The 15,898-nt window shown below is 40.9% G+C and overlaps 1 protein-coding gene across 2 annotated transcripts; it reads right to left on the reverse strand.

The window, feature by feature from the left end:
• Positions 1-338: 338 nt before the first annotated feature.
• PDCD6 (programmed cell death 6) lies at positions 339-13,529 on the reverse strand (the record flags this gene model as incomplete). Of its 2 annotated transcripts, none has more annotated exon segments than XM_034761444.1 (5): positions 339-887; positions 2,648-2,757; positions 5,187-5,339; positions 7,436-7,480; positions 13,468-13,529. In XM_034761444.1, coding segments are annotated over 5 exon segments (469 nt in total), but the record flags the coding sequence as incomplete, so codon positions are not given.
• Positions 13,530-15,898: the final 2,369 nt, after the last annotated feature.

Consider the following 15,898-nt stretch of genomic DNA (forward strand, 5'->3'; position numbering starts at 1 on the left):
CAGGGACATCACTCAAAGAAGAAGCTGCACTTAGCTAAGAACCAAACAATAGAAAACTGAGCTGGAACTAAATTGGTCAGGCATAGCAGGGAGCAGACAGCAGTCGTTAAAAGGAGGCTCCAACTCAAACCCATCCACGAGGAGTAAAGAATTAAGGGTCTGGACAATTGCTGGCTATTGAGCCTGGCAGGAAGGCAAGCTTGCTCTCCTGCTGATGAGGCCATTCAATGACTCAGCACACCTGAGGCTTAAGTTCAGCCATGAGGCACAAGAGCAGGGATCTATCAGAGCTGCCTTTGGAGAAATATCCTTATGCACAAAAACTGGACAGGACAGTGTGACTGTCTAATGTCTTTACTGTTTTAAATTCTGTATTAAAAATTAATACATTAAATTCTTATAAAAAGTAAGGCACATGCAAACCATGTTGTGCAACTTCTGTCTGACCTTTAAATCCCTTTTAATTAACAAGCATTATTACTTTAATTTGGCATTTCTAAAAAAATATTTTTTCCCCCATGCATGATAATCTGGAAAAAAGTTTTTAGCACCCACATCACAAACAATTCTAAATTTTGCACTAAGTGTTGATATGGCCATTGTTGCTACAGTAATACAACATAAAAGCTGAGCAGCTTGAGTACAAACAGATTCTGAAGCTGGTGACAAACACAATTTAAGAGAATGAAACAAGTTATATCCATTTTAGTCATATTCAGTAAGTGACAAGATTTGGCAACTCCAGTCTTTGTATCACTAACGTTCAATCTCATTCGCACTGGTCACTGTCATACGATGCCAAAGACCATGGAAAGATATTGTTCATAAGACACTTGAATCCAGCCATCCTGATCAGTATCATAGCGCCTGAATACATCAGTCAGCCTCTGGAAAGAAACAGAAAACATTACTGAATATAAGGAAAGTGTTCAGATGAATGTAAACTGAGGTTTCTGGGATGCATTTCCAGCAAGAACAGATTAAGAGCATTCCCTAGGATGATTGTTTGGGAATTTAGATTCAATGACTAAGATAAAAGGTGGTTCTCTTCGCTCTTACCTGGTGGGCTGGTGGATGAATAAGCTTCCCCCTCAGACCTCCCTGTGACATACCATGTCTTGAATTACATTTTGTTATGTATAATAATATGTAGCCTTTGAATTGTATACATTTTCTTTAGCATCCAGCTCAATGTTTGTTAATACATGACTGCCAAGAAATTCAGGGGGCAAAATTACTTCTCCATTGGAGAGATTCTCAGGCTGGTTCAACAAGCACCTTTGTACATTTGAAAAGCAAACCTTGTTCTCTCTTATAAGCTTGATGAGTCAGGTGCTATATCATACTTGCATGTAAATAACCATGCGTAGTTATGGTGTTGCATAAAAATAAAGAGGCCTAGTATAAAAATACTATGGAAACAAGTTATCACTTTAATAATTTCACTATAACCAGCAACTATGCCTGTCAATCATTAAACATCTCTACTATATTAAACCAGAGTTTGGAATTACAATGCATAAGGCTGTGAATACTGACTAACATTGCAAATGTTTTTAGAAAACTACTGATGGTTCTGCAGCAGGAAGACAGAACCACCAATACTGTAGCGCTAAGGAGATGACCCACAAAGAACAAAATGAAAATACTACTTGTCACTCACTCCCTTTTCTGCATGCTGCACATTCATCCACACCTTGTGGAATAAACACTGACAGTAAGGAAGAAACATCACTCAGAATGCTGCAAAACTTTAGACAGTTTGGTGTTTTAGCACCACCTTGTCTCACTGAATCCTCCAGATTGTTTTTGGAATACCACAGTAACAGAGGAATGCGGAGAGCTTTTCAGTGAGATCATTTAGTCCTGCAGCGTGGGCAAAATGAAAAATCTAACGCTGACTGAATGATTGAAAGATTGAAATTCAGCTCTGAATTAAGCTTTAAAATACAATTCTATATTGAAGAGTGGCTACAAAAATAAGATGGCTTCTTACACACACAATTTATGTGCAGAGTCAGTTATATCTGCTTACTTTACAGATAAAGATTTTGCTACATTTTACTTTTATTGGGCTTGCAGAGCCAATACAACTATGCAAGAACAACTGAAATAATAAGAATTAATTAGATTCTAGTAAGCAGGACAAATTCTATTTTAGTTACACCTGTGCACCCCAAAAGACAACAATGGGGTTGCATGAATGTAAGCTGAGGCCGAATCTGGACTGGACAGCCTTCGCTGCCACAAGCCACAAGATAAGAATGCAAGCTGAGCTTGCAAAGGCCAGGATGAGTTTTGCAAGGCCAGCAGAAAGTTAAAAAAAATAAAAAAGGCAAGTTTTTCTCTAGAAGGCAAACACTAAGTCACTTTTCAGACAAGAAGCACTTAAGACATTGAGGTCTGTCATTTTGCACTTATTTGTATTATAGTAATGCCAAGAGGCCTCAAAGCATTTCAGGGCTCAAGATCGAGCTTTAAGATTTTTCAAGGTTGATCAACACAAGGATGTATAAGCGCACAGCACAGCATTCCTAGAAGGTACTACATTAGTCATGTCAAATTAGATTCCTGATCCAGCACATGCTTCAACTCCTGTACAAATCATGGCTTCCCATTTTGACAGTAGATGTATTTCTTCTATTACCTGCAACACAACACAGCACTGAATGAAGTCATCAAAAGCAATTTGTCCTCTTCCTTGTCTGTCAAATTTCCGAACAAGGATATCATAGAATTGATCAGATAGTCGATATCCTTGGAAGAAAAAAAAGATTACAAGATTTACATGACCAAAGCTGGGTAGTTTATATAAGGGCATTATAACACACAAAAGCAAATGTGCATAATGTTATGTTGCGACAAACAGACAAGAGTCATTAAGTAAAATGTAAAAGTTGTAGAACAGTAATCAAACTTAAATGGATATTAGAATATATTCATCTACTGAAGAAAATGCTCCAACAAAATAGAAGCAATATAAAAAACATGTAATGATTAAGAACATGACAAAAGAATGAATTGCAAACTCAGTGAAATGAAATACTACAACCAATTTTAAATGATTATGCTGTTAGAAGGAAAATTAAAACAAGTCTTTAGGGCTGTGCTCAACGTATTTTGTATTTAAACATTTTAATATCTTTTTTCATTGAAGTCAATTGAACAAATTGTTATCCTCTGCATCAAGTGAGAATGTAACTGTGCTGTAATAGGATGGCACAAGCTGTTGTTTCCAAATGCCATTTTCTGTTGTAGTCACAAATTCCAATTACTGCTAGGTGATACAAATGCCATGACGGAGCAGCCAGGAAGACCAGGAGTTTTGCTAATTACACAGTGAATTATTTTTAACCAATATTTTCTTGTTTGAAACACCTGATCTTTTAACAAAGCTCACTTAAGAGTAAGCTTAGCATGTGAGAATGTTAATACTTCATGTTTATAGAAACACTTATCACAAGGTCTGAAAAGTGTTTTTAGAAAAGTGGTCAAATTATTTCATTTTACAGATGAGGAAGTGGGGATAATGTTAAGTGGGTTTGAGAGGAATTACTTAAATATTCTGAGGTCTTATGTCAAGTAAAGAAGAGACCCTCTGGGGCACTTCTAGCAGAAGCTCTGTCACGCACAGAGAAAAGCTCTGGAACATGTTCTACTAGCAGCCTACCAGAGTACAATGAAAGAAGGGATACAGTCAGTTGTGTGCCGTAAGACTCTCATAATATTCCTTTGATCATGTGGAAATGTGAGTTTACTAGAACCTGTCACAGCTCTGCCTACTGTAGGTTTTCAGACGATATAGGGGGTAGCCCATTTGATAGTTTCTGCACAGCTGCGTGAAGAGGGATGGTTAGAACTGGCTTATCTTTAAAATTCACAAGGATCATTCATTCGCCTTTGAAAGAGGCACTGAAGAAAGCGTTAGCAATTCAGACACTTTTGTTAACTGTAAATATAGCAGGTAAAACAGCCAATCAGGAGGAATTATCAAAAGGAGGGTTCAGAGCCTCTACAGTTTTTATATCTGAAAATAGATAAAAATAAAAGCTTCCTAATCTCAGCACTTGTAGGGCCTGATCTAAAGCCCGCGGGCAACTTCCCATTGACTTCAGTGGGCTCTAGACGAGGCCCACATCCTAAGGGGAGGTGTACTAGAAGACCATTATAATAATCTTAAGGTTGTTCTATTTCAGAAGATTTCACTCTTTCCACCGGGGGGCTGGGGGGGGAAGGAGGGAGGAGAGAGAGGAAGAGAGAAGAAGAGAACTCTTCCCCTTCCTCCTTTACCCCCACTCGCCTTAGCTAGCCTACAAGCTACTTTACACACTAGCCTAACTCTTAGCAGTTCTGAGGTATACATAATGATGTGGCAATTTGAAGAACTAAATGTTTTAGAGCAATGGTTCTAAATAGATTTGATTCACATTTTAAAAGGAATTCAAATTGCAAAACAGCATGACTTCTCCATAGCAGAATGAAAGTCTTAATTTTTATGTTTTCAACAGGTTACATACAGGTTTCATCGCTTCTCGGCTCTCTGTGAGCTGAGGGGTGAAAGCATTATTTAACTTTACATATAAAGGTTAAGAACTTATAATCAAAGCAAGATTTGTAGAATACAATTCAAAAGTTACTTAATATAATTGAATATTGACAACTATCACTGGAAATGTATAGGTGCCTCAAGTATCCCTGAGAAGGGAAACAGGTTTATCCATTTCTCCAACAACTGTTTTTCCTTGTAATTAAATTTATTCCTTAAAATACTTGCCAAATTTTAAAGCCCGTAAATGCTTTATGAACAATGGCACAGTGAGCCACTGATTAAAACATTTATAACTGAAATGCTGGTAAGACTTTTAGGGTGTTTAATAAAGTATGAATTTAAAGAGTTACACTAAGTTTGCACACATTGCTTCCCATTAATTATTTTTCAATTTTATTCAGCAGAAGAGTTCATATGATCTGTAAGCTCTCACGGCACAGATGTCAGTCTTTTGTGAAGTGCCATATACATCCAAATGAGAAATAATAGCTACATTACAACTCAATTATTTCTTACAATTGATTATTCCATTTTGTCACAATTGCGAAGTGGCACAGCCTTAAAGGTATTGTAATCTAACACTGGACAAAACCAGCCGTTATATAGCAAACTATAATTATAAAAAAATTACCAAAACCTGTTAGTGCTTGCTTTAGTTCATTTTTGTCAATCATTCCAGAATTGTCTCTATCATACGTTCGAAAAACATTCTGCCAATCTGAGATATACTTCCAGACTCCAGTGAATTCATTGAAGTTCACGCCACCTTTGTTTTCTCTGTCAAACATGGCTGAAATAAACATAACTGAAGCATTAATACGTAAAACTATACTGAAGTCTTTAGTAAGATTTTGCGATCTTCAATAAGAGATGGGTTGGACTGGCTGAGGAGGTGGTAAACAAATGAAGCGGAGGAGAATTTGTGAAAATAGTGCTGACCTGAAGAAAAAGTAGAAGAGTCCATGAAAGCAGACAGGAGAGGAAGTGGTGAAATGGCAAAGAAGGGAAGATAGGGAAAAACACAGGAAGTAACTGAAGAAGGCAACATGAAAGAGCAATTGTGTGACAGTGAAGTCTCCTAGGGATCAAATCGGTGACAGATTAGCATGAAGGTTTTGCTCTTCTGCAAGGAATTGCAAAGCAAAAGTGGATAGAAAATCCCTCTCCGAAGGATTCTTTTGCATTCAAACAGTCTGCAGTGGAAATTTCTATGGCTTGTTTGGACTATTAAAAAAAAAGTTTATTAAACAATATACGTAGGGTCCTACCAAATTCACAGTCCATTTTGGTCAATTTCACAGTCATAGGATTTTAAAAATCGTAAATCGCCATTTAAATCTGAAATTCCACAGTGTTGTAATTATAGGGATTCTGATCCAAAAAGGAGTTGGGGTGGGTTGCAAGGCTTTTGGGGTGGGGGTTGCAGTACTGCTACCTTTACTTCTGCACTGCTGCTGGCAGCGGCTCTGCCTTCAGAGCTGGGCAGCTGGAGAGCGGGGGCAGCTGGCTGGCAGCAGCAGAGAAGGAAGGATGGCATGGCATGGTATTGCCACACTTACTTGTGTGCTGCTGCTGGCAGGGTGCTGCCTTCAGAGCTGAGTACCTGGCCAACAGCCACCCTCTCCGGCTACCGAGCTCTGGAGGCAGCACAGAAGTGGCAATACTGTGACCCTAAAATACTATGACCCCCTAAAATAATGTTGTGATCCTCCTGTAACTCCCTTTTGGGTCAGGATCCCTCAGTTTGAGAAACACTGATCTACCCTGTGAAATCTGTACAGTATAGGGTAAAAACACACAAAAGACCAGATTTCATGGGGGGACACCAGATTTTATGGTCCACGAAGTGTTTTTCATGGCTGTGAATTTGGTAGGGCCCTAAATATAAAATAGCACCAGACTGGAGATTTAATTTCAACTATATACTTGAACGGATTTGAGTAAATAATTATAAATACATTGTGTATAAACTGTGTGAGGGAGGAACATAGACATTTTTAAAGTTCCATTTGTTTGTCTCTTGCTATACCACTAACTTGCTACCAGCTTCTTTTGCATTGCTGAGAATTATTCCAATAGTTATCAGAAGCTTTCTGCTTCTCCTCCCCCAATTTGGTCTTTTTTTGAGGTATAACATAGGATCAGTTTTTCTGCTCAATACAGACACTCCCCGGGTTACGCAAACCTGACTTATGCAAATCCGCACTCACGGAAAAAGTCCCGTAAGCTTAGAAAGTGTTTGTTTGTTTTTTGCGCACGTAATCGTGGGGTATATGTTCCTGACTTACGCAAAATTCAAGTTACACAAGGTGTTCCGGAATGGAACGCTTGCGTAAGTCGGGGAGTGTCCATATTTGTACTTAGAATAAAAGCTTTAAAATTGTTCCCAGTGACTTACTGGTATTAAACATGAAGACAGTGCTACTGTCAAAAATCTGTGACTTTTTCCCTACATTTCTGACACTTGCCATTTTCTCAGCTGTCTTTTAATCTTCCCTAAAAGTTGCTCGGGCAAGTGTGTGGGGGTGTGTATATCCCTAGTCATTAGTATATTTTCCATAGGTTTTCAAAACAGATGAGGTGTCACTAGGTCTTAGACTTTATTTCTTCCTAATGAATAGCTTTTTTGGAATGGGGTTACTGGAAGGGAGAACTGAAGTTTGTATTAATGATGTTCATAGTGTTACAAACAAAGCAGCTGCAAAGATCAGCTATAAAGAATACATTATACATTGTACCATGTACTTTCAGTTTACTGTTGATCTAAAATGGATGTAACTAAGTGCTGCAGCATATGAAAAACTTAGCCATCAGCTATAGAAGATAATAAAAATGTTATTTAAAATTACATACTCAGGATATGTCTCATTGTACAGTTGTACTTACATAGGATTGACCTGACAGTTGCTGGATTAAATGGAGTCCATGTTCCTGAAACAGACAGAAAAGCAGCATGGTGAAGCTTTAAGATGAATAGGAAAAATAACCATAATAAAAAAAAACACCCAGATGACAACCTAGCTAGAAAGTTCAGAGCTAGATCTCTTAGGGGCAATAAACAAAATAATAAGGATGTGATATCTAAGGGCTTGTCTTCACGTACGGCGCAGCTGTGCTGCTTTAGAGAAGATGCTACTATGCTGATAGCAGAGCTCTCCCATTGACATCACTACATGGGAGGGTTAGGTCGGTATAACGACATCGCTCACACTCCTGAGTGATGTAGTTATACCAATATACAGTAACTCCTCACTTAAAGTCATCCCAGTTAACATTGTTTCGTTGCTGATCAATTAGAGAACATGCTCGTTTAAAGTTGTGCAATGCTCCCTTATAACATAGTTTGGCAGCCGCCTGCTTTGTCCACTGCTTGCAGGAAGAGCAGCCCATTGCAGCTAGCTGGTGGGGGCTTGGAAACCAGGGTGGATTGGCCGCCCCCATCAGTTCCCTGTTCCCCTAAGTTCCCTGTGTGGCAGCCGCCCAGCAGGCTATCAATTGCCAGCAGTTCAGCTGTCACTCCCCCCACTGCCATGTGCTGCTCTTGCCCTCTGCCTTAGAGCTGCTCTCCTGCTTGCTGTGCAAGGGGGGGAAGAAGGGGGCTAATGTCAGGGTGTCACCCCCCCCGCTCCTGCTCCCCGCTTACCCCAGCTCCATAGAGCGGAGAGGGGACGGGACATGCCGGGGCTCAGGACGGAGTGTGTGAGTGTGTGGTCTTTTGTCTGGTGAAAAAATTTCCCTGGAACTTAACCACCCTAATTTACATTAATTCTTATGGAGAAATTGGATTTGCTTAACATTGTTGTGCTTAAAGTCGCATTTTTCAGGAACATAACTACAACGTTAAGTGAGGAGTTACTGTAGGTCTCTAGTGTACACTTAGTGGCCTTAGTTTCAGGCAATCTATGGATTTTTTTTTCTGACCAACATTTTATAACTTTTGCATACTAATAGGAAAGTAACTCATTCTGCAGGTTGTTGAGACACTACTGCAAGAATCAGGAAGGAAGCTTATTCCCCTTTAGAAAGAACTCAACATATTACTGTTCTTCCCCATTCCAGCTCCTGGGCCATAAAACCAATAAGTAATTATAGTAATATCACAAGTGGAACATTTTAGAAAATTTTCAACTATGAAACTTAATGGGAAATTAGATCTAGGAGTGGAGAAGACTTGTGGCACATTTTCGAGACATGTTTCTTACAGGGCTTTGGAGCGGTGTTCCAGCTCTAGACAAAAACCTGCAGCTCCACTGTTCCGGAGCTGCTCCGTGCTCCAGCTCCGCTCCAAAGCCCTGGTTTCTTATAGAGGACAACGAATATTCCTAGCCATTCAGGGAGACTTGTCCACACCATTGATAAATCCCTATTGACTGTATCAGTTGGCCTGTGTGTGTTCGTACACACTAAACAGTTTCCATCAATTTGCCAAGATGTTTCTACTTACAGTACAGGAAAGAATTCAAGCAGGCCACATGTTTCATCCTGAGAGAAACTTTGTGCAAAAGAGACATGGGAGGTGGTAAGTCTTGCAACTTAACAGTGGCCACTGTAATTGGCAGGGCAATAGTTCTATAATAAGAAATTTATACTAAAAGAGAAGAGGGTGTATTTGTAGTTTCTTGGACAGTTGTGACAAAGTGGGTATTTTCCCTTGTTATATTGTATGTGAGCCTATGTGAGTCTTACTTTTGAGCCTGTGTGAGTTTTACTGTTTTGCATGAATACTGCATGTGCCTCAGTTTCCCTGTGCGTTGCACCAATGTCTCAGTGGTGGAAATAAAGGTGAGACACTTTGGCTTAGACCCCTGTGGCAGGTGAGGCTGGTCCAGCTGCCTGCATGTATGCTATGGCCGGTGCCCTTCGTAATCTGAAACCCAGAAGGGGGATGCAAACAGGTGACGACCTGGCGACTCTTTGCCCGGGAAGTGAGACAAAGACCAAGATGAGGAGCAAGGGGGGGGGGGGGGGAGGGGGGGGAGGGAGAGGGTGTCGTCCGAGGTCAGGTCCCTGGAAGCTGGGCAGTCTGCTTGGGGGGACTGGAGAGGGGAGTCCAGGATGTCTGACCTGAGATTCCAAGATGGACTTGGCTGAAAGTCACTAATTTCTGTTATACATGCTAGCTGAGAGTCACAGCTGACTGCGGAGCTGGGGTGCAGGGCTCTCTGACTTCCCCAGGAGCCCTGCCCAGGTGGACTTGCTGCAGGAAGCTCATGGTGTGGAAGGGGATGCTGAATGCTCCAAGGTCAGGCCCAGTAAGGTCCAAGCTGTGTAAGCTTCTTGCCCTGGCAACAGTATGCTCAGAGAGAGGAGGCATGCTACACCAGAGTCCTGGCTGGCTTCATATGGAGTAGTTTCAGAGCATCGCCCTGGTGACTCTGTGACAACAGTGAAAAGCCTATGTACTGCCAGCAAATAAGAGTTGGACTAGATGACCTCCTGAGGTCCCTTCCAACCCTGAGATTCTATGATTCTGTAAGAGACTTCCATGGAGAGCAGAGGCCTAAGCCATTATTTTTGTAGAATTTAGGTTTTCAATATGCTTTGTGGCCTGTTTTCATTCATTGCCAGTGATATGCTCAGTAATGAGGATGACCTTCCAAACATGAACCAATGCCATGCTGACAGCACCAATGGTTGTTACTGCTGCTCAAAAGAAGCAGGGTGGTGAAAACAACTCCCCCAAGAAAAATAACCCAGTAGTTTTTTTGTCTGGTTCTTTTTCTTGAACTCATCACTGTGATTTACATAAACCCAACAGCCATTCATAAGAACATAAGAATGGCCATATGGGGTCAGACCAATGGTCCATCTAGCCCCATAGCCTAGCTTCTGACAGTAGTTGGTGCCAGATGCCTCAGAGGACATGAGCAGAACAGGGCAATTTATCAAGTGATACATCCCCTGTCATCAACTCCCAGCAGTCAGAGGTTTAGGAACACAGAGCCAGGGACCATCTTAGCTAATAACCATTGATAGATCTATCCTCCATGAATTTATCTAATTCCTTTTTGAACCTAGTTATATTTTTAGCCTTCACAACATCCCCTAGCAACAAGTTCCACAGGTTGACTATGCGTTGTGTGAACAAGTACCTCCTTATGTTTGTTTTAAACCTGCTGCCTATTAATTTCACTTTCTCCACACCAGTCACGCTTTTACAGACCTCTATCATATCCCCTCTTACTCATCTCTTTTCCAAGCTGAACAGTCCCAGTCTTTTTAAGCTCTCCTCATCTGGAAGCTGTTCTATACCCATAATCATTTTGTTGCCCTTCTCTGTAACTGTCCCAATTCTAACATATCTTTTTTGAGATGGGATGACCAAAACTGCATGCAGTACTTGTGGGCATACCAGGGATATATAAAGTCACATTATGATACTTTCCATCTTATTTATCTATCCCTTTCCTAACATTGTTAGCTTTTTTGATTGCAGTTACACATTGAGCAGATGTTTTCAGAGATCTACACATGACTCCAAGATCTCTTTCTTGAGCGGTAACAGCTAATTTAGCTCCCATCATTTTGTATGGATAGTTGGGATTATGTTTTCCAATATGCATTACTTTGCATTTATCAACACTGAATTTCATCTGCCATTTTGTTGCCCAGTTTTGTGAGATCTCTTTGCAGTCTGCTTTGGAGTCAACTATCTTGAGTAATCTTATATCATCCGCAAATTTTGCCACTTCGCTTTTACCCCCTTTTCCAGATCATTGATGAATATACTGAACAGCACTGTCCCAGTACAGATTCCAGGGGGAACACCACTATTTACCTCTCTCCATTCTGAAAACTGACCATTTATTACTATCCTTTGTTTCCCTCCTTTTAACGAATTATTGACCCATAAGAGGACCTTCCCTCTTAGCCCATGACCGCTTACTATGCTTAAGGCCTTTGGTGAGGGACCCTGTAAAAGGCTTTCTGAAAGTCCAAATACACTATATCCACTGGACCACCATTGCCCACAAGTTTACTGACCCCATCAAAGAAATCTAATAGATTGGAGAGGTATGATTTCCCTTTACAAAAGCTGTGTTGACTCTTTCCCAATATATCATGTTCATCTAGGTGTCTGACAACTTTGTTCTTTACTATAGTTTCAACAAATTTGCCTGGTACTGAAGTTAGGCTTACTGGCCTGTAATTGCCAGGATCACCACTGGAGACTTAAAATCAACTGCCATTATATCCTGGGAGAAGGGAGTTGGTGGAATTGAGACTGGTTAGGGGTACTTGGTTTGTTAGAATACAGAAACTTGTGGAATGTGGGCAAGATATCTGTTAATGCATTTATATAAACTGCCTAGCTTATCTGTTTCAGTCTTTCCAGTGCTGAATTCCTAAGTGGTGATTTCTCATATAACTATATCCAATGTTCGAACTGCTAACCAATACTGTAAACAGGCAAGGAAGAAAGGCATATAGAAATTTTGGCAGTTGTGTAACAACACTGAAGTGGGTCACTGGGAAAAAAGGTTAATTTGAGGAATTTAAAGTAAAAGGGGTGGCAAAGACAGGTTTCTAAAACCATTGTAAACAAATTATGAACAAAAACAGCGACCCAAATTTCTTCGGTTTCTCTATTTTTGCCACAATTTTAAAGTTTCACCCTTTCAAGCAGGCTATTCTAGTTATGGGGAAAAGAATAGGTGATACAGTGAGTAGATCCTATTATACCAGGTAAACAACTAATTTATTTTTGCTATTAGTCAGAAGACTTATAAAATAATGGCATTTTGTACTCCACAGTAAGTTTTGTTTCCTAGGTATATTTCAAGTCAGATGATTAGTAATAAAAATTATATTTTGTTCCTGCTAGCACTGCAACCCAAATGTCACTTGGCCTCACCTTCACCACAGACCCCTTGTGCAGGAAGGGTGACAGAATTAAACTTTGGAACTTTCCCACATGACAGGAAATGGGGATACAACAAACAGCTACCCAACGTGAGCCTCTTAGATGTTCCAGAAAAAGGCATGAAATTACCAGAAAACTCTGCCCACTGTAGACAGACATCAAAGATGTATGAGCAGCACCTCAGTCAAATGTAACCAAGGCTTGTCTACACTTGAAATACTACAGTAGGACTGGAAGAGCTCAGTGTGGCTCGAAAGCTTGTCTCTCTCACCAGCAGAAGTTGGTCCAATAAAAGATACTGCCTCCCCCACCTTATCTCAGTAAGCCCTACTGACAGACTAAATAAATGACTTTGTGAAGCATTAATGAGAACACTTTACCACCTCCTCCCTCCTTCTGTAACATCCAGTTATTTCTCTCTATTAAAACCATCACTGACCATTAGACCTCTTACCATCCTAATTTCCTGCACCAAGGTATGCAACAAAGATTACATGTGCAGCAAGACAGGTTCGAAGTGCTCCTGTAAAATTTTCCTGGACTATACACTGGTCCTAGTTAAAAAAAATGAAGGGCACATTCAGAAGCGATGAGTGAGTAATATGGATCATGATTACACCTTAATTCCTGTGAACACAAGGACAGCTGGAGGATGCTATACTTATGCTTTTTCTCTCTAGAAAAAAAGATCCCAATGCAGAGAAACTGACAACAGGAGCTGAGCTTGTGCTATTAAAACACATCAAAAAACCTAATAGAGAACATTTAAAAAAAAAAAAAAAAAAAATCCAGTTCCTCTTTAAGGTCTGAAAAAAGGAAGCCTCCTGGGGCTATGAATTATACATCTCACCTGTCTCCGATTTTTGTTTTGCTCCCTTTTTTATGCACTTCTTAGTCGATCATCCACTGCAGAATTGCTCCCTACTATATGTTCAGATTTTCAGTTTCCTTTGTACTTCTTAGAAGAGATCTCTCATGTAACCAAAAGGGGGGATAAGAAATGCATATGCTAAATGTATAAGAAGCTTTTTTAATTTTGCTAAGTCACACTTACCATTGGATAATGCCTGCTGAAGTTCACTGTCAGATATTACTCCACTCCTGTCTTTATCAACCCTGCAAACAAATACAAATTTTAAAGATTTCACTTAAAACAATTTTCTTAAGTTACACATTTTAAAATGAGAGAATTTCAGTAATAGTTTGAAAACTGTTCTTTTAATCAGAAAAAAATAAAAAAGGAGAAAATTGATACTAATTTCAGTCCAGGTCCAGCAAAAACTTAGGCCTTGTCTACACTAGAGTTTTGTTGACAAAATAGTGGAAGTGTACACACTTCAATGCTCCTTCCACCAACAAAACTCTCCTGCTTTGCTAGTGAAATAAAACCACCTTGACTAGAAATGTAGAGCTTTTTACAGTGAAGTTATATCGACAAAGTGTCAGTGTGGTTGGTTATATCACTATAAATGACCTCCAGGATGTTCCCAAAATGACCATCCTGATTGCTCTGGTCAGCAGTTCAAACTCCGCTGCCCTGTAATCAGGTACACAGGCATCCACCCCTCTCCCTTTAAAGGCGCAGGAATTTTCGAAATTCTGCTTTCTGTTTGCTCGGTGTAGAGAGCTCATATCGCATCTTCCCATCTGACCATGGCAGCTCCATGAACCAAATGTTCTCCCGTTTGAAGCACACTGGAGCTGTTGGATCTGCTGATTATATGCGGAGGCGAGACTGTGCAGTCCCAGCTCCACTCCAGCAAACATCAATGGGCTGAAGCAGGCGTGCCAGGAGGCAAGGAGTCACTCTGGTGCTGCGCCGAAGACCTGCCGCTTCTATAAGGAGCTGGACCCCATCCTCACCTGCAACCCAATCTCCATGAACCCCGTGGATAATTCAGCAGGGCTGGAGACAGTGGAGAGTGGAATCAACCCTGAGGACGAAGTAGTGGACGAGATGGGACAAGGTTGTCCAGAACCTCATCTTGACCCCAGGGGATTCGAGCCAGTCCCAGCACTCTGTCTCTAGAGCGCATGATAAGGACAAGGGAGATCTGGTAAGTGATCTTTTTGAGTTGATGCTGCTCAGTTATATGAGGTAGAGCTGTCCTTTGCTTTGTTATATTCTAGAAGTGGGTGAAGGGATAGAAATGTACACAACTAGCAGTTTTTGCGTGTACTTCACATTCCCCTGTGCAGCTAAGCAGTGCTGCAGAACAGTGTGTTGATGCACAATGAGATTTCACATAGGAATCCTCCATAGAGATCTCTAGGAAACTTTCCTGGAAGTACTCGCCAATCCTTTGCTCAAGGTTCCTTGGCAGAGCCGCTTTGTTCCTTCCCCCATTGTAGGAAACTTTCCTGCACCAATCGGTAATCACTTGTGCAGGGACCAAGGCGGCACACAAGTGAGCAGTCTAGAGCTGCATGCATCCAGAATATGCACCCTTTCATCCTTGCTTACCCTCAGGAGTGAGATATCGGCTACAATGACCCCCGCCTGTTGAAAGTGGTGGCAGAATTTACAATTTTGTCTCTAATCACCTACAGTGAACCCCTTAAAAAAACACCTAAACCCTTTGCCCTATCTTGAGCCCCCCCCCCCCCCCCCCCCCCCCCCGGCTGAACTAATCATGTTTAAGGCATTTGCTGAGCCCTGTGCTTGCCAAGAGACAGTGAGAAACTGATTCATATGTAAAAAGAGGTGTATTTTACTAGCATGATTCAATGCCGTGAGTGCACTAACAATCATGCTTCTGTTTATTGTTTCTTGTGCTTCTGCGGGTGTGGCCTTCAGGAGAAAACCCCCCCACACACACACACTGGTGAAATGCCTCCACCAAATAAGGAAATGACCAAGGAAGAGCAAGGAGGACATGTTTCAGGAGGTGCTCCAATCCTCAGATGACGATAAGCAAAAACCCTAACCCCCACGCCCCCTGTTCTGTCCTTCTGATATATTTTGTACCCCGGAATGATTGTGTCCCATTGATTGTCCCCACTTCGCCAGGTTTCTTTGATGCCTATTATATCAATATTCTCCTTTAACACAAGGCACTCTAGTTCACCCATCTTATTATTTAGACTTCTAGCATTTGTGTACAAGCACTTTAAAAACTTATCACTGTTTATTTGTCTGCCCTTTTCTGATGAGTCAGATTCTTTTTTATGTAAATGTTTTTCATCTGATCTGGCCCATACTTTATCCTCTTCCATCCTCTCCTCCTCCCTAAAACCTAGAGAATCTCTATCAACAGACTCTCCTCTAAGAGAAGTCTCTGTGCGATCCATGTGCTCCTCTGCAGCAATCAGCTTCCCCCCATCTTAGTTTAAAAACAGCTCTGCAACCTTTTTAATGTTAAGTGCCAGCAGTCTGGATCCACTTTGGTTTAGGTGGAGCCCATCCTTCCTGTATAGGTTCCTCCTATCCCATAAGTTTCCCCAGTTCCTAATAAATCTAAACCCCTCCTCTCTACACCATCCTC

The sequence above is a fragment of the Trachemys scripta genome, chromosome 2, assembly GCF_013100865.1.
Source record: "Trachemys scripta elegans isolate TJP31775 chromosome 2, CAS_Tse_1.0, whole genome shotgun sequence".
NCBI lineage: Eukaryota > Metazoa > Chordata > Testudines > Emydidae > Trachemys > Trachemys scripta.